General features: G+C 42.8%; 1 protein-coding gene across 6 annotated transcripts in view; it reads right to left on the bottom strand.

Annotated features, from left to right (window-relative positions):
• The window catches only part of LOC133610530 (uncharacterized), a 33361-nt gene extending 14227 nt beyond the window's left edge, over positions 1-19134 (bottom strand). For 4 of the 6 annotated variants that reach the window (XM_061966873.2, XM_061966874.2, XM_061966876.2 and 1 more), the window contains exons 1-2: positions 18942-19133; positions 3397-3434 (exon numbers count right to left, since the gene is read on the bottom strand). In XM_061966873.2, coding sequence (XP_061822857.1) covers positions 3397-3434; positions 18942-18996 — 93 coding nt within the window. In that variant the 5' untranslated portion in view covers positions 18997-19133. Of the gene's footprint in view, positions 1-3396; positions 3435-18941 lie in introns of all 6 variants that reach the window. The other 2 variants (XM_061966878.2, XM_061966875.2) reach the window with 1 other exon arrangement.
• Positions 19135-20125: the final 991 nt, after the last annotated feature.

Here is a 20125-nt window from a genome sequence, read left to right as displayed (position 1 = left end):
TCATTAGATTTGTCATCCTCATCATCATCCTCAACCCCACACATTCTCATCATTCTCCTTAACATGCTCATCATCATCATAACCCTCACTGTCATCTTTATCACCCTCCCCATGTTCATCACTATTATCATCCTCCTTCTCATCATTCATCTTCATTACCCTTCTCCGCCAAACCTTCATCATCCTCATTTTCACGTTTCCTTTTCATTGTTTTCCTCCATCATCGTCCTCTTTATCATAAGCCTCATCGTCATCTTTAGCATCCTAATTATTATCCTCATCCTCACTCCTCCTCATCATTATCATTCTCAATATCCTCATCATCTTCTTCCACGTCTTTAACATCCTCAGCCTTACTCTTCCATCTCATTATCATCATCATCATCATCCTTACCATCCTCCACATGTTCTGCACTATTCCCATTTTCTGCTTCTCATCATCATTCTCATCCACATCTTCATTATCATCCTCATTATCTTCGTCCCCGTCCTTCCTTCTTATCATTATCTTTGTTACCATCCTCCTCATCTTTACGTCATAATCATCATCCTAATTTACCTAATCATCATCATCCTCACCATCCTTTTCCTCCCTATGCACAGAGGTGAGGTGAAGGTCACTGATGTCATATATGAAACATATGAGCACGACTTCCCAGCATGCACTTCGTTAGGTTCACCATCTGTGACTCTCACAACAGTTCCTAATAATTTGACCCCTTCATACATCTGAATCCTCATTGAAGACACACACACACACACACACACACACACACACACACACACGCACACATTCTTGTATTTGTTACCTTCCTGAGACCTCCGAATAATGCCTACCTCTTTAGATATATAAAGATTTGTATTTACAACAATAATAATATACACATACTATGCAAATATAAAAAAGATAAGCATTTATTTCTTTTTTGTTTGTTTGTTTTGTTTGTAATTGGTTTTTAATCTTCATTATTTACTTTGTTATTGCAGTATGTCTCTATATACATATTTATTTAATTTTTTGTATCAATTTTGGCCAAAGGAGGCACATTTCAATTCCTTAACACACATGTGTTATTACATATGTCGGCCAAAGGGGGAGCACGTCAAATTTTTACACACACTTGTTATATCCTATGTTGACCAGAGGGGGAGCACTTTTAAAACCAACACACAGTCAATTTGAAAAATCCCTCTTTTTTGGGACCACCCTAATTTTGATAGATTTCACCACCAGGGGTGCAAATGAGACCTCTATTTTTTGTTTTTTGTAATGTGCTTAAGGCCGATGACAATCGAGTCACGGACCACAGATGGCCCCTGTGCCACACTTTGGGCAACTCAGCTGTAGAAGCTAATTGTTAATGGCCACTATAGTCTTAGTACCGTAGTGTATTTGTTCATCCTATATGGTTACATAGGGGACGCGGGTTGTCTTACGTCAGCACCGGAAGTCGAACCGAAAATCAGCTGTTCACCTGGCAGATTTTTTTGGGGATGAATAGGGAAGTCCTTATTTCGCTGCAGTCTTGTTTTATCATTGATTGATTGATTGAGACTTTTATTAGTAGGTTGCACAGTGAAGTACATATTCCGTACAATTGACCACTAAATGTGAACACCCGAATAAGTTTTTCAATTTGTTTAAGTCCACTTAAATTTATTCATGATACAGATATATACTATCATATATACTATCATCATAATACAGTCATCACACAAGATAATCATCAGGGTATATACATTGAATTATTTACATTATTTACAATTCGGGGTGTGGAGGGGGGCGGGGGGGGGGGGGGGGGGGCTAGGTTTGGTTGTTATCATCAGTCATCAACAATTGAGAACAGAGAAACGGATATTGAAACAGTGTAGGTCTGACTTGGTAGGATATGGACAGCAAGTAGTGGACATAGAGAGAGAGAGAGAGATCAGAAGGCATAAGAAAAATATCTGCATTTGATTGTTTACATTTGATTATTAACAACAATCTGGGGAGGGTGTTAGTTTAGGGTTGAAGTTGCCTGGAGGTGTACTTTTATTGCGGTTTTGAAGGAGGATAGAGATGCCCTTTCTTTTATACCTGTTGGGAGCGCATTCCACATTGATGTGGCATAGAAAGAGAATGAGTTAAGACCTTTGTTAGATCGGAATCTGGGTTTAACGTGGTTAGTGGAGCTCCCCCTGGTGTTGTGGTGATGTCGATCATTTACGTTAAGGAAGTAGTTTGACATGTACTTCGGTATCAGGGAGGTGTAGCGGATTTTATAGACTAGGCTCAGTGCAAGTTGTTTTACTCTGTCCTCCACCCTGAGCCAGCCCACTTTGGAGAAGTGGGTAGGAGTGAGGTGTGATCTGGGGTGGAGGTCTAGAAGTAATCTGACTAGCTTGTTCTGGGATGTTTGGAGTCTAGATTTGAGGGTTTTGGAGGTGCTGGGGTACCAGGAGGTGCATGCGTAATCGAAAAAGGCTTGAACGAGAGTTCCCGCCAGAATCTTCATGGTGCTTTTGTTGACCAGAGAGGAGATTCTATAGAGAAATCTTGTTCGTTGGTTGACCTTTTGGATTACCTTGGTTGCCATTTTATCACAGGAAAGATTAGCCTTTAGAATGGAACCTAGGTAGGTGACTTTATCTTTCCTGGTGATAACAATGTCACCCACTTTTATAGTGAAGTCATTGACTTTCTTAAGGTTTATGTGAGACCCAAACAGGATGGATTCTGTTTTACCCAAGTGTATGGATAGCTTGTTGTCAGCGAGCCAGGTGCAAGTTCTACAGAGTTCAGCGCTGAGGATTTTCTCCACCTGTTACTTGTCCTTGCCGGATACCAGCAGGGCTGAGTCATCCGCAAACAAGAACAATTCACAGTCGCATGCTGATGACAAGTCGTTTATGTATACTAGGAACAGTAAAGGCCCCAATATACTGCCTTGGGGGACTCCACAGCTGCTTTTGCACCTGTCAATATGTACTTTTGTATGCACATTAAATCAACAAAAAATCCTGACTTTGGAGCAATATTCACGGACTCTAGTATTTGTTTCTCTATTAGATGCAATAGTTTTCTGTATTGGGACCATGATTTCGGTCCTAACTTGTTCACCGGTCCTCATATGGAAGGTATTTTTCCTTGTTGATGTCTAAAGAAGGGTAGAAATACAAAAACACACACACACACGCACACGCACACGCACACACACACACACACACACACACACACACACACACACACACACACACACACACACAGACGCGTGCGCACACAAACGCACAAACTGAGAGGACATTTTAAAGTAAGTTTTGTCAGTAAACAAGGAAAATGTCCTCATATAGAAACTTCCAGCATGATGAAAACATGACTTTATGTGGGAGGGGAAAAAAAAAAAAGTTTTGTACCTGATCTCCATCTTTCCGCACAGGCACCGCATCGGTTGCTGGGGACACAAACAGAAAGAAAGAAGGCAAATGTGAGTGTCCGGCGCTTTACTTTTTGACCTTAAACTATCACACACATGCTCATTGCTAAACTCTAAGCCGGGGGTCAGCAATTCGCGGCACCCTAGTGGCTTAAAAAAGGATTAAAAATGGAAAAAGATGGGGGAAAACACTTTTTTTGTTTTAGTATGTTTTTTTTGTTTGAGGACAAACATGACACAAACCTTCCCAATCGTTAGAAAGCCCACAGTTTAATATGTTTGTGTGTATGCTTCACTGATGAGAGTATTTGGTGAACCTCGTTTTGTCCTACTAATTTTGGCTGTTCTTGAACTCACCATAGTGCAGACTGTGACGCAACAGTTTGTTTACGTGTAAAATCTTCCACTCTTTCTTTGTCTTATTTTGTCCACCAAACGTTTTATGCTGTGTGTGAATGCACAAAGGTGCGCTTTGTTGATGTTATTGACTCGTTGGAGTGCTAATCAGGCATATTTGGTCAGTGCATGACTGCAAGCTAATCAATGCTAACATGCTATTGGGGCTAGCTGTATGTACATATTGCATCATTATGCCTCATTTTAATATCCTTTTCTTGCATCCCCTTTGCATATAATTTAGTTTTGCATGTCTCATGACACATTATCTGTATGTAATATTGGCTGCATTTCAGATAGTTGTTTGTGTGCCATGTTGTTCCAGACCACAGCAAACATTACCTAGCTTGCCAAAGATTGTAATTAATCTATTGATTACTTTTTTAACTTGGACACACACATCTATACCTTTGGCCATTAAAAGCCAGTAATTTCCAGGAGTTATCTCACCTTCTGAGTGGCCTCTGATTTACTAATGTTTTCTAATGTTGTAAAAATGTGTAGAATAAATATTACATTTCAACATTTCTGTCAACGAAGATTTGCTTCAGCCTGCGACACATAGTCATTTTGATAGTAGGCTATCACAGCTAATATATACACTTACCTCATGTGTTGCCTTCATTATCAGACTTATATACGGCTTTTCATTTTTTCCAGACAGATTTGTTTTTTGTATTTTTGGTCCAATATTGCTCTTTCAACGTTTTGGGTTGCCGACCCCTGCTCTAAGCTAACAAGCTAACAGGCTAAAGTGGACGGCGTGGCACTGTTGGCAGAGTGGCCGTGCCAGCAACCTGAGGGTTCCTGGTTCAATCCCCACCTTCTACCAACATCGTCACGTCCGTTGTGTCTTTGAGCAAGACACTGCACCCTTGCTCCTGATGGGTCGTGGTTAGGGCCTTGCATGTTAGCTCCTGCCATCAGTGTGTGAATGTGTGTGTGAATGGGTGAATGTGGAAATAGTGTCAAAGCGCTTTGAGTACCTTCAAGGTAGAAAAGCACTATACAAGTATAAGTATAATAGATTAGCAAGCACACTATCTAGCTGAAAAGGTGAAAAGGTGTCTGTGGACTGTGCAGGGTCCACTCGAGTGAAGTCGAGTCCCCCCGCTCGGATGAAGGTTTAGTTTGAGGAGGACAAGCAGCTCCTTGTGGGAATGAGGGGAGCGAGGCAGCTGATTGAAGAGTATTAAAGAGAGGACATCAATAAACGGCCTGTACTCACTTAACACTGCAGTCTAACGGACCATAATACTTCTCATGTATCAACATGGCTGACGGCAGCATCGATCCAACACTTCTTTACAGGTACCATTCCCCCCACCACACACACACACACACACACACACACACACACACACACACACACACACACACACACACATTGCTAAAAGTAGCTCAGCCTTCCACATCAATATCAATAAATCCCTCCAAGGCTAACGGGAGGTGGCGGAGGGCGGAGCTGGTGGTCCAGGAGACGAGCATCAGCTGACAGCTGACCTCCATAAGACGTCAGGCTGCAAGCGAGGAATTTTGGAAAAGGAAGCGATGCTAACGTCTAGCACCACCATGCTAGCAGGTGAAGCCCCAAAGGAAAACAAAGTTGTTGCTGCTTTTTCTTCCAATAATATCAAATTACAACTGAAGAATTCCAAGTCAAGTGGCACACACACACACACTCACAATGTGTGCGCATGTGTGCGTTTGTCACGCTGGAGGCCAACGAGCTAATTGGTGTCGCTGTTTCCTACTTGACGATGAGTCACGTTCCCAGTCCGCTTCGGAATACCGCTGCAAAAAAAAAAAAAAAAGGCCGCTTGCAGCCGCCAAGGTCGCGTGCCATGTGAGCTGAGCGCGTGACTTGTGAGGGCACTTGCATATTTACACTTGGCATTTTGAGAGCATAATTGCATTCGTACTGAGAAGTAAGGATTTTAACCAGTACTAGTACCAAATCGGCATTTCAAAAACGGTGCCGGTGCTTAAACGATGCCCATTTTTGTGTTAAAACAATGATTCATTCATTTAAAAAAAACTAATTACGACTTTTCTCTCCAAAATTGCGAATGCGATTCGATTTGCAATTTTTATAATTTATACAATGCATAATAAAATGCATAAGACTGCAAAAAATAATGAGTGAAGGACAACATGTTAATTTTAGACTGCCAATCAACATATTCTTGTCTCTGTCAAAACGTGGACCTTAGAGTTTGTTTTCCCGGAATGCAAAGGAAAGTTGGCATGGGCAAGGCGTGACTGTGAGTACATATTTATTTTAACACTAACAAACTACAAAAAGGGGTACAAAAAAAAGGCGCGCTCACAGGCGGAGATAAACTTGGCCAAGAAAACAAAAACTAGGACAAAGGCAAAACTATGGATGTGAAACTAATAAACACTTACTGTGATAAATAAATGATGAATGGGTTGTACTTGTATAGCGCTTTTCTACCTTCAAGGTACTCAAAGCGCTTTGACACTACTTCCACATTTACCCATTCACACACACATTCACACACTGATGGCGGGAGCTGCCATGCAAGGCACTAACCAGCAGCCATCAGGAGCAAGGGTGAAGTGTCTTGCTCAGGACACAACGGACATGACGAGGTTGGTACTAGGTGGGGATTGAACCAGGGACCCTCGGGTTGCGCACGGCCACTCTCCCACTGCGCCACGCTGTCCCAAGAGCAAAACAAAAACTTACGTGGCATGGCATGAAGCAAACACTATGGAATAAGCAGGGCATGATAATGACAGCGGTAAACAGAGTTAGAAAGGATAATGTCACCAGGACGAACAACAGAAACAGACAGGCTTAAATAGCAGTGACATGATCAGTGAAAACAGGTGCGTGACTCAAAACGTGAAACAGGTGCGTGACATGACAGGTGAAAACTAATGGGTTGCTATGGTGACAAAACAAACAAAAGTGCACAAAGAGTCCAAAAACAAAACCGAACATGACTAAAACAAAACATGATCACACAGACATGACAGTCTCAAGGTGCCACACATTAGAACAATAAGCAATAATTCACTTTCAAAATATTTGGCTTTATGCAGACATACTCAGAGCTTTTGTCCTCATTGTGATCTTAAACTGAAGACATAACCAATAAAAGTGTTTATTATGTAATGTGATCATCATATAAAACAATAATGAAAGTAACCATTTAAAGCAGAGTTGTCCAAACACAGGTCCGCTGGCCAAATGTGGCCCACGGCACAGGTTCAAATTCAATAAGCAACCTGGCTGTGTGGGGTGTTTTCATTCATCCATCCATCCATTTTCTACCGCTTATTCCCTTCGGGGTTGTGGGGGGCGCTGGAGCCTATCTCAGCTACAATCGGGCGGAAGGCGGTGTACACCCTGGACAAGTCGCCACCTCATCACAGGGCCAACACAGATAGACAGACAACATTCACACTCACATTCACAAAGTAGAGCCAATTTGGTGTTGCCAATCAACCTATCCCCAGGTGCATATCTTTGGAGGAAGCCGGAGTACCCGGGGGGAACCCACGCAGTCACGGGGAGAACATGCAAACTCCACACAGAAAGATCCCGAGCGCAGGATCGAACCCAGGACCTTCGTATTGTGACGCACTAACCCCTCTGCCATATCAAATGTGAGAAACAAGGTCAGTGACCACGATGTGTACTTTCTCGACATTTCAACCACAACATTTACCTATATGACCCAATCCAAACAACCTTTCCTAGTCATTATGCAGAAAAAAAAATTAAACCAGCACAAAAAGTCATTACAGATAGTCACACATAACACAACCTGCTCACTGAACTTTGTGGATATTATTAAAAAAAATGTCCCATCATCAAAAAAACATCGAAATTACTCCTGTTTAAATTCATTGCAAGGCATGATGGGGAAAAAATAAAAAAATACTCTCTCCACACTTAATCCATGTTTGCCTTTTAGCTGCTTAATATTTCTGATTGATTACAAAGCTTTAAATAGGTCATCACGGAAGTAAACAAGGTTGGAGTTGAACTTTCACATACTCTCAATATTCAATCATAATAATTAGTAATTATATATCCATTATATTATCAAAAATATGTAAACACACACATACATACATATATAACATATGTTTATATACATCCATCCATCCATTTTCTACCGCTTGTCCCTTTTGGGGTCGCGGGGGGTGCTGGAGCCTATCTCAGCTGCATTCGGGCGGAAGGCATGGTACACCCTGGACAAGTCGCCACCTCATCACAGGGCCAACACAGATAGACAGACAACATTCACACTCACATTCACATACTAGGGCCAATTTAGTGTTGCCAATCAACCTATCCCCAGGTGCATACAGTATATATATATATATATATATATATATATATATATATATATATATATATATATATATATATATATATATATATATATATATATATATATATACACTGGCCTACGGGCTGCATTCTGGACACACCTGGTTTAATTCACATCAATGAAGTATTGGTTGATAGTAGGTCTGCACAATTAATCAACATCGACATGTTCTGAAAATGAAAATAATTAAGTGAGGTATATTAGATACAACACTAACAAATGTTGAGTTATTACAAAACAAAAGCTACGCTGACAATGTTCTTCCTTTCAAATAATTTAGCATTTTCTGATGTACATTGAATTGGCTTTAGCATCCTTTATGTACCAAATGTATCAAACTGACCCCCTGCGTACTTTCATTTCTTAGTATGTGGCCCTTGGTGAAAAAAAGTTTGGACTTTCCTGAATTAAATTATAACCAGTGTTGGGCAGTAGCTCGTTACATGGAGCGAAGCTACGTAGCTTTACTACATTTCCCAGCTTCGCTACTTTTTAAACGAGTAGCGATTTCCGTAGCTTAGCTATTTGTAGATCTTAGCTTAGCTACAAAGCCACAAGCTACAAAAAAAGAGAGAGGGAGAAGAGAAAGAGAAAAGACAGAGAGAAATGGACTAGTGCAACTCCACAGGCACGGGACAAAAATATACAGGAAAAAACAATGATGATTGGTTGGTTTACTATGATGAGTCACGATTGGTTAAGATTAAGGCAAAACATTACGGACAGGCCAATCAGAGGCAAGATAAGGCGGGACAATGTATGGATTTGGATAAAACAATGCCCAAAACATTCATTTGAGTTGTTTACCATGTAAGCCCAAATCAAAACTGCTCTTGACATGGACGAGGTGGAACACACATTTATAAATCAATTAATGTTTACTTATATCGCCCTAAATCACGAGTGTCTCAAAGGGCTGCACAAGCCACAACGACATCCTCGGCTCAGATCCCACATCAGGGCAAAAAAACCTCAACCCAATGGGATGACAATGATAAACCTTGGAGGGGACCGCAGACCACACCTAGTCTCACACCACACACACCTTGGATCTAGTCACACTACATTTCCTCTGTTTAATTAATAGTAATCCTTAGTTTAGTATTGGTTGATTATTAAATATATGATAAATCATAGTGCTTTACTACCCCCTTGTGGAACTGTGCCGTCACTACTCCCCTTTGATACATAACACTCATATTACTCACGAAGAAAGCTAGGTGCAGCCAAATGTCTTTGTGTGTCCTTCTCGCCATTACCGGGTCTAAATTGGCTGTCAAAATGTACCAACTTGTCGAAATTTGCCTCAGACTTCTTCTATCCAGGGGAGAGGCATGATTTATGATCTACAATAAACTTACAAGGAGCAGGGAAGCGAGGAAACAGCTGACCACTCGATGATGTAAACATAGCAGCATAAACTGGTGATCAAGTTGCCGCTATAAATAGTTTGTCTGCGTTAGCGCTTATGATAACAATATCACTAATAATTGCTTAATATTCAAGTCACAAAGTGTAAATTGAGTATTGTTGGCACTTTTTGGGCGGTATAGCTCGGTTGGTAGAGCGGCCGTGCCAGCAACTTGAGGGTTGCAGGCTCGATCCCCGCTTCCGCCATCCTAGTCACTGCTGTTGTGTCCTTGGGCAAGACACTTTACCCACCTGCTCCCAGTGCCACCCACACTGGTTTAAATGTAACTTAGATATTGGGTTTCACTATGTAAAGCGCTTTGAGTCACTAGAGAAAAGCGCTATATAAATATAATTCACTTCACACTTTATCTATTGTTTTTTGGGGGGCGAAATAGAAGGCCTCCCATTGGATGACTTTTATTTACGTTTATTTACAAGTTAGATTGCATTAAAAAAAAAAAAAAAAAAAAACATCCATCGTCGTTTCTTTCATAATGATTGTGAATGATAGACAAAGTTCCAAAAAAGTCGAGTTCCCCTCGAATGTCTCCTTTGTGAGACAAATAGTTTGTTACATTGGCTAGTTTATTGTCATTTTGCCACTGTGGTTTCTGTTAAAACAGTCATTTATCCTGTGAAGAAAAGTCTCTATTAAAGTATACTGTATATTATGGTATTTATTTATTATTATCTGAGTGTGAATGTTGTCTGTCTATCTGTGTTGGCCCTGCGATGAGGTGGCGACTTGTCCAGGGTGTACCCCGCATTCCGCCCGAACGAAACTGGGATAGGCTCCAGCACCCCCGCGACCCCAAGGACAAGCGGTAGAAAATGGATGGATGGATTATGGTTTCACTGCTTTTTATTTCATTTGTTTCCTGTGTTTTTTCCCTCATTTTGTACATGGTGCGCAATTAAAAAGAAGTGTTAAAAAGCCAGACAAAGGGCATGTTTCGAGCTAGTATTTATTTTAATAAACAATCAAACTGAGCATTTTTCTCCTTGTTTGGTGGAAAGTTGTACATTAAGTTATATATTTATATAATGCAGTGGTGGGCCATGCGTTTCCCACCTAGGCCTTCAGTGATGTCCGACTTTAATAATTACCTCTCAAATTACCATCAATTATGTCACCACATGACCATTGCTGGAGAAATACTATACAGAAACACATTTACTGTGAGTCGTACAAAACAGGTTATTTTCTGGCGCATTTAAAAATCAATAAACCCGCATCAGCAATTAAAACATATCTTATGTGGTACTGTCAAAAATAAAATTGTAAAACACATTTTGGGGAGAGGGAAGTCTGGGCTTCCCTGCTTAGGCTGCTGCCCCCGCGACCCGACCTCGGATAAGCGGAAGAAGATGGATGGATGGAAAAATAAAGAAATAAAATATCTGAACTCACATTTCATCGACAGCTGAGCGAGCTTCCGGGGTTGGTCGACATAGTCTCACAATATGTAGTTTCTCTTTAAATATCCTTCTTGAAAATGGCCTTGCAAATATATGTGTTGTCTTGTCTAATCATAAAAGATGCAGACGAGGCGTGTTGGCTGAGTTCTTCAAGTTTACTCCACACCGGCATGTGACATGCTCTCCACTACTGTGGCATGCTGGGTAATGGAGTTCTTTTGTTACCTGGCTCATACATCACTATATATCTGCCTTAGGCCATCTAGAAGGCCTTACTGACAACAATGCTTGATCTGGTTGGCTATTGCAACTGTCTATCACTGTATGTGCCCATTCACTTACAGTGCACGGACGCCCGCGATACAGCATGGCAACATAAGCTAGCTGAATTCTGATTGGATAAAAACTCTATAAACTAAAAACAACAACGCTGGAAGGAGCATAATATGACATGAAGAGGATATGAATACTTTTAGATATTTAGGGAGAGTAAATTAAAAATTACTTTTATCTTTAATTATGATCATGATTTCTGGTTATGTGTGGCCAGCAGAGAAGGCCTTGCTGGCCCTGATGGCACACCACTGATATAATGTAGCAAGCTACTTTTGCCGTGTAGCTTGTAGTGTAGCTTGCTACAATTCTCTGGGGATAACTTCCCCTGTAGCTGTCACGGCGCGGGCTCGAACCCGCTTTTCCCCGGCAGCTGGGTCTTCCAGCACCTCCGCTGGTAGCGCACCGAGACACACCCGGCTCACGCTGGCCGCGTCACGTCCACATGCCGGCAAGGCTGTGGGCGATCAGCAATCCGCACACCTGGAGCTGATGATCAGACCTGCCTTCATAAGCCTGCACAACCTGCCATCCCTGGCCGGAATATAACCTTCTGCTGGCGTACCGTAAGCATCGTGCCTTATGCAATCTTGCTCTCTTTCTCTCTGCGTTTTCCCCTCCGTGTTTCATTGTTCTTCCTTGTCGTCTTCCCCAGCAATCTGCCTTCGTCCCCGCATGATCGAGCTTTGCGCCTCGACTTCTCTTTTGGACTTTGGACTGCCATCCTCGACCCCTCGCATGGACACGGACTCTGACACCTCTCTTTCGCCCCTGGATCTTTCGCCTGCTTACGGACATCCTTTTTGCCTCGCCCTCTTGGACTTCCAGTTTGGAACAACACCTTCCGGTAACACTCAACAGATAACTGCTTCACATAGTCTCACACCATACACACTCTTGAATTTAGTCACACTCCATTCTATAGTTTATTAATTCATCCATCCATCCATTTTCTACCGCTTAATCCCTTCGGGGTCACGGGGGGCGCTGGAGCCTATCTCAGCTACAATCGGGCGGAAGGCGGGGTACACCCTGGACAAGTCGCCACCTCATCGCATAGTTTATTAATTATATTGTTAATTATTTATTATATTATATTGTTGATATATATAATAAATACATAGAGCAATATTGCCCCCTTGTGGAACTGTGCTGTCACAACTCCCTCCAACCATAACAGTAGCTTGGCTACATTTAATCCAGAGTAACTTGTAAAAAGTTAAAGTTAAAGTACCAATGATTGTCACACACACACTAGGTGTGGTGAAATTTGTCCTCTGTATTGGACCCATCACCCTTGATCACCCCCTGGGAGGTGAGGGGAGCAGTGAACAGCAGCGGTGGCCGCGCCCGGGAATAATGTTTGGTGATTTAACGCCCAATTCCAACCCTTGATGCTGAGTGTCAAGCAGGGAGGAAATGGGTCCCATTTTTATAGTCTTTGGTATGACTCGGCCGGGGTTTGAACTCACAACCTACCGATCTCAGGGCGGACACTCTAACCACTAGGCCACTGAGCACCACTGAGTATCTTAGCTTACTACATTTTCAAAGTATCTTGCCCATCACTGGATACAACCAATTAGCATGTTATGTGGGTGTGCATTTTGTAACAATAGAAATGGTTTTGTGTTGATGTTGCACACGGACGTATTTGAGTGATGGACCGGAGGTTGACAGCTACCAACTTATGTATGTGTCTGTGTTGTGTGAACAAAAAAAAGACTCAGTGATCAAGTGTATATATTAATCGTCCAGTTGTATAGTCAAGAAACAGAAGTAACTGTAAGAGACACATTTAAGCAGGTTGATTTTATCTTGCGTCAAGGCAAATTTATGGATTATTGTATTATCACTTATTTGTTTGATACATTATTAGCTTGTGTATTAATGGATTGCTATAAGGACGGTTGATAAAGCGTGGTAGCGGCGGTCGTGAGTAGTGTTCACTTGAAACTATATAAATTTTATAAGCGTGCGTGACTTTAGGGATTTTTGAGGATGAATTGTGGTGTTACAAACTTTTGTGTGGTGTTGCTTCCTATTTGTAATTATTACAAGCTGATTGTTTTTTATGTATATGCAGTGGCAGCTGGATCAAATGTCACAGCGTGTCATAATTACGACGATCAGCTAGATAAAAATATACCGATAGTCCAGAATCTTCAGGGTCCAAGAGGGCCGACCCAATTATTATAAAATACCGGTACCTGATAGACATCCCTAGTCCTTATACACACACCATAATAATACCCGTTGGTTGAAGCACAGTACGTCTGATTACAGTAGCTCATCAAAGTTGTGCTAAAACATTTTGATAGATTTTTGTGTGTAATGTTCTATATTCTGAATGAACCGTCAACGTTTTGGTGTTGCTTGCTTACGGGTACTTGATAGTGTCATTTATTGAACAGGCTTCAACTTGCTGTCAACTTGTCTCTCTTATGTGTGACTGCCATCTACTTGTCAAACTGGTCATTACAGCATGTACCAAATAAAATTGCTTCGAGGTCGGTATGCACAACCAGAATTAAAACGTACATTTGGCGCACCGGGGTATGAGCGCACTGTTGATTTTTTTTTTTTTAAATGAAAGGATTTCAAGTGCGCCTTGTAGTCCGAATAAAACATATTTACAAAACGTCACTTGCACAATATCATTGTCAAGGACGGCATTCGTTTAGCTTCTTCTTTTTTCGGTGTGGTTGCAACCGTTTAGTCCGGCAAAATGGCACCGGGTTTTGGTGCCCATGCATACTGAGAAGTAGAGATGTCCGATAATATCGGACTGCCGATAGTATCAGCCGATAAATGCTTTAAAATGTAATATCAGAAATTCTCGGTATCGGTTTCAAAAAGTACAATTTATGACTTTTTAAAACGCCGCTTTACGGAGTGGTACACGGACGTAGGGAGAAGTACAGAGCGCCAATAAACCTTAAAGGCACTGCCTTTGCGTGCCGGCCCAGTCACATAATATCTACGGCTTTTCACACACACAAGTGAATGCAAACCATACATGGTCAACAGCCATACAGGTCACACTGAGGGTGGCCGTATAAACAACTTTAACACTGTTACAAATATGCGCCACACTGTGAACCCACACCAAACAAGAATGACAAACACATTTCGGTAGAACACCCGCACCGTAACACAACATATACACAACAGAACAAATATCCAGAACCCCTTGCAGCACTAACTCTTCCGGGACGCTACAATATACACCCCCCGCTCCCCCTACCCCCCCACCTCAATCCCGCCCCCCCAACCCCGCCCACCTCAACCTCCTCATGCTCTCTCAGGGAGAGCATGTCCCAAATTCCAAGCTGCTGTTTTGAGGCATGTTAAAAAAAATAATGCACTTTGTGACCTCAATAATAAATATGGCAGTGCCATTTTGGCATTTTTTTCCATACGGTGAGTTGATTTATTTTGAAAACCTTGTTACATTGTTTAATGCATCCAGCTGGGCATCACAACAAAATGAGGCATAATAATGTGTTAATTCCACGACTGTATATATCGGTATCGGTTGATATCGGAATCGGTAATTAAGAGTTGGACAATATCGGAAATCGGCAAAAAAGCCATTATCTGACATATCTCTACTAAAAAGTATTGAAAATTGCAGTGCACCGCAGTGGTCGCCATCTTGGCTACGTCGCGGAAGAGCATGGACTCACTCGAGTGTTTGCAATTTCCAATTAAAAAAGAGAAAATAAGAAGAAGAGAATATTTAGTGCGAACGTTAGCACTACACTCTCAAAATTGGACACAGGGTACATAATGAAGTGTACTGACAGGAAGCGTTACATTAGAGACACCGCATGCAACACATCACAGCCTATCATAGCAAGGCACACATACTTTGACACAATTTGTGATTTGGGACCAACAAAGCTGAGCAAGAACGCCATGAAGACTTGATTGACCTCATGGTAATGTGGTAAGAGGAGGCGGAGTCAAGGTAACCTCAACTTTACACAGCGTAAAGATCATCACATGATATAAATACTCACTGGACTGCGACCAAAAAGCTGGCATGCGCCTCGACATTAGCCACTATAGCTATGTATGATGTCACGTGGTCACATGACCTATATTTACTTGTATCTCTCATTGATCTGCTATTTTTAGCAGCAAGCTCCTCCGAGAGAGATGTCATGCTCACGTTTCGAGGCTAGGGGCGGGGCTTTAACACGGCTCGGTATGTCTATTCACAACAAGAGGCACACTTTCACCTCCTGGTCCTAGCAGGGATGATATCATCATTTTCTTCCACTTCCTGCCAGACTCCCCTGCCGGCCCCCTCTGCTCCACCACCCCCATCCTCCAGAAAGGGAAGAAGACGTTCTGCTAACAAAAATCAAACGGACCTCTTCACGCTGTCAACGGCCTTACTTCCCCCTCCTCCAGCTCAATGACACACAACGGTCAAAGCCCCCCCCCCCCCCCCACTTTTATGATGCTTGCACTCTTAATAGTGTGATGATGATGGCGATCATCATCATCACCCCCCTTAATAAGACCATGGAAGCATTTTGAACATGTTTGTCCTGTTTTGTCAATGTGTTTTATCGCTGCCCTTATAAGGACAAGGAGGAAGTGAAGGGAAGTGAAGCAAGTGTTTTGTGATGATGCCATAGAAACCTCTTAGCCAATCAATACAACTAGAAAGGGTCCTCATTTGGGTCAATCACACAATTCCATACTTGCCAACCCTCCCGAATTTTCCGGGAGACTCCCGAAATTCAGCGCCTCTCCCGAAAACCTCCCGGGACAAATATTCTCCCGAACATCTCCCGATTTTCAGCCGGAGCTGGAGGCCACGCCCCCTCCAGCTCCATGCAGACCTGAGTGAGGACAGCCTTTTTTTTATGACAGGAGGACAACAGGGTGACAAGAACTAAATCATCCAGACTAGAGATAAATTGTATTATTATGTTTATCTTACCTAAAAATAAATATATTTATTAATTACAAAAAACCCCGTTTCCATACGAGTTAGAAAATTGTGTTAGATGTAAATATAAACGGAATACAATGATTTTCAAATCATTTTCAACCCATATTCAGTTGAATATGCTACAAAGACAACATATTTGATGTTCAAACTGATAAACTTTTTTTTTTTTGCAAATAATCATTAACTTTAGAATTTGATGCCAGCAACACGTGACAAAGAAGTTAGGAAAGGTGGCAATAAATACTGATAAAGTTGAGGAATGCTCATCAAACACTTATTTGAAACATCCCACAGTTGAACAGGCAAATTGGGAGCAGGTGGGTGCCATTGTTGGGTATAAAAGTAGATTCCATGAAATGCTCAGTCATTCACAAACAAGGATGGGGCGAGGGTCACCACTTTGTCAACAAATGCGTGAGCAAATTGTTGAACAGTTTAAGAAAAACCTTTCTCAACCAGCTATTGCAAGGAATTTAGGGATTTCACCATCTACGGTCCGTAATATCATCAAAGGGTTCAGAGAATCTGGAGAAATCACTGCACGAAAGCAGCTAAGCCCGTGACCTCCCTCAGGTTGTACTGCATCAACAAGCGACATCAGTGTGTAAAGGATATCACCACATGGGCTCAGGAACACTTCAGAAACCCACTGTCAGTAACTACAGTTGGTCGCTACATCTGTAAGTGCAAGTTAAAACTCTCCTATGCAAGGCGAAAACCGTTTATCAACAATGTTAATGGCGCCTTTACAGATGTGTAAGTTACCCATGTCTTGGGCACTAATACACCCCCATACCATCACAGATGCTGGCTTTTACACTTTGCGCCTATAACAATCCGGATGGTTCTTTTCCTCTTTGTTCCGGAGGACACGACGTCCACAGTTTCCAAAAACTATTTGAAATGTGGACTCGTCAGACCACAGAACACTTTTCCACTTTGTATCAGTCCATCTTAGATGAGCTCAGGCACAGCGAAGCCGACGGCGTTTCTGGGTGTTGTTGATAAACGGTTTTCGCCTTGCATAGGAGAGTTTTAACTTGCACTTACAGATGTAGCGACCAACTGTTGTTACTGACAGTGGGTTTCTGAAGTGTTCCTGAGCCCATGTGGTGATATCCTTTACACACTGATGTCGCTTGTTGATGCGGTACAACCTGAGGGAGGTCACGGGCTTAGCTGCTTTCGTGCAGTGATTTCTCCAGATTCTCTGAACCCTTTGATGATATTACGGACCGTAGATGGTGAAATCCCTAAATTACTTGCAATAGCTGGTTGAGAAAGGTTTTTCTTAAACTGTTCAACAATTTGCTCACGCATTTGTTGACAAAGTGGTGACCCTCGCCCCATCCTTGTTTGTGAATGACTGAGCATTTCATGGAATCTACTTTTATACCCAACAATGGCACCCACCTGCTCCCAATTTGCCTGTTCAACTGTGGGATGTTTCAAATAAGTGTTTGATGAGCATTCCTCAACTTTATCAGTATTTATTGCCACCTTTCCTAACTTCTTTGTCACGTGTTGCTGGCATCAAATTCTAAAGTTAATGATTATTTGCAAAAAAAAAAAAAGTTTATCAGTTTGAACATCAAATATGTTGTCTTTGTAGCATATTCAACTGAATATGGGTTGAAAAGGATTTGCAAATCATTGTATTCCGTTTATATTTACATCTAACACAATTTCCCAACTCATATGGAAACGGGGTTTGTAGATATTTTGAGATATTTGATATTTGCCAATGTTTGCCTAATGGCAAATCTGTGTTTAATTGATCATCTTTCATTATCATTCATCAGTGGTGAGGGTCATCTATCACTCAGGCATCTTTATGGGAATGTCCATTAGTTGCAGTTTTTCAGCATACAGGGTCTTGGGACTTACGCCCTGGGAAATAGCTGTTGTCTCCTGTAACATTTTACTTAAAACGTTCAAATTCATCCTGCAGCGGGTCAGACTGCAGCCCCCGAGCGCAGTATATTGCCTACAAAAAAACGGTCCCTGGAGCAAAAAAGGTTGGGGTACCCTGCCCTAGGGGCACCAGTTCTGTAACAAATACTGGACTGACAAGTGTTTCCAACGCAACAGTCCCACCATGATGGCGTCCCCTCACGCCCAGCCAGCCTCTTGACGCTTTCTCTACGGCAGGAAATGAGCGTTTCAGGAAATGAGCGTTTCGTGTCCTTTCCAGATTTTTGCACAGGTGTGTGCGCGTGCACGTTGCAGCCTGCTTGTGACTCATCCTCAAAGTCATGCTGGTTGTGCGTGTGTGTGCGTGCGCGCGCGCGTGTCTCCAGTTAATGACGTGTCAGTGTGACGCAAAGCAAACACGCGGGAAGGTGACGTTTTGGGAAAGGGGGGGCGCAATGACCTTAAGTTGTATGTCACGCACGCGCACACTCCCATGAGTCGTGCACGTGTCGCTCGCCGCCCCACGCGCACACGCACGGCGCCATAGTAACCCAAACACACATGCAAGCCCCCGAAAAGACATAACGTAGCACGGGGGGGGACTATCATCACGTGACTACTGCATGCTCGTCTCTCTCTCTCTCACTCGCTCGCGCGCGCGCGCGCGCACTCACACACGCACACAGGTGAGGGCACGTGTCTTACTGATGGTTCTGGATCCGATGCAGCCCATGGTGTCTCCGCGAGGCTCAGACCACATCCATCTTCTTCATCTTCTTCTTCCTCCTCCTCCTCCTCCTCTTCCTCCGACTATGGGAGACGGCGAGCGTCCGTCCGTGCGCGCGCCGCGCGTCCACGCCCTCGCTGCCGTCACACGCCCTCCCGCGCACGCGCCGTGCGACGAAAAAGCGGGGCGCCGGCGGGTCACGGCGGCGACAAATTCACCGGAAAGGAGTGCGGAAATGTGGAAGAGGTGGCGTGACGTCATTATTAGGAGGGTAACGATAGCAACAACGTGATCATAAAGTTAGCATAAAGTTTTAAAGCTGACATAATGAGCTGTAGTCACGTGATGCATGCTCGCTTGTGTAGTGTACACGTCAGGCCACTAGTGGGCACTCTTTTTTTTTTTTAACCATACAAGCTAATGTTAAGTGTGAGGACAGTGAGGTCTTCTTCAGGGGGAGGAGGAAGGACAAGGAGCCTTGTTAGTATTCTAGAAGACGAGCGAGGGGCTGACAGCAGGGAGAAATGTTTCCGCACACCAAGACAAACACACAAACTATTTATAGATGTGTGTGTGTGTGATTGCACAGCTGGTTGGACGCACGTCTAAGCGAGTGCGTCAGAGGACGAATGAGGACAGAGACGAGGAAGACAAGCAGGGTGGGAAGACGCCCAGCCAGCGTCCTCTAAACGTCACGTTGGCGTCGTCGTTACGTAACGACGTTTGTGTCCATTGTCGAGGTCAAAGCATCGTCTCCATCGAGTGACCCGGTCGCCGTGGTTACAGTGTCTAACAAACGTAGTCGCGTGACCAGCAAACAAACGGTCACCTGTCATGGCAGGAGTCCACTAGAGGGAACTCACGGCGGCGGCAAAATTAGCGTTGTTTGCTAACCTCCGAGGTCTGTTTTCGTCTTAATTTGTGTCGCCGACGACGAGGCCGTCAGTTCGTTAAAGAAAAACAGTCACTTGCTGCGTCTCCATTGGTGTACTTCTGTACTTAGATTCAAGATTCAAGATTCAAGATTGTTTATTGTCATATGCACAGTCAAAGGCCTACTGAAATGCGATTTTCTTATTCAAACGGGGATAGCAGGTCCATTCTGTGTCATACTTGATCATTTCGCGATATTGCCATATTTTTGCTGAAAGGATTTAGTAGA

This window comes from Nerophis lumbriciformis, linkage group LG11, assembly GCF_033978685.3.
Source record: "Nerophis lumbriciformis linkage group LG11, RoL_Nlum_v2.1, whole genome shotgun sequence".
Classification (NCBI taxonomy): Eukaryota; Metazoa; Chordata; class Actinopteri; order Syngnathiformes; family Syngnathidae; genus Nerophis; species Nerophis lumbriciformis.
The sequence above is the reverse complement of the archived record's forward strand: the minus strand, read 5'-3'. Positions and strand labels throughout refer to the sequence as shown.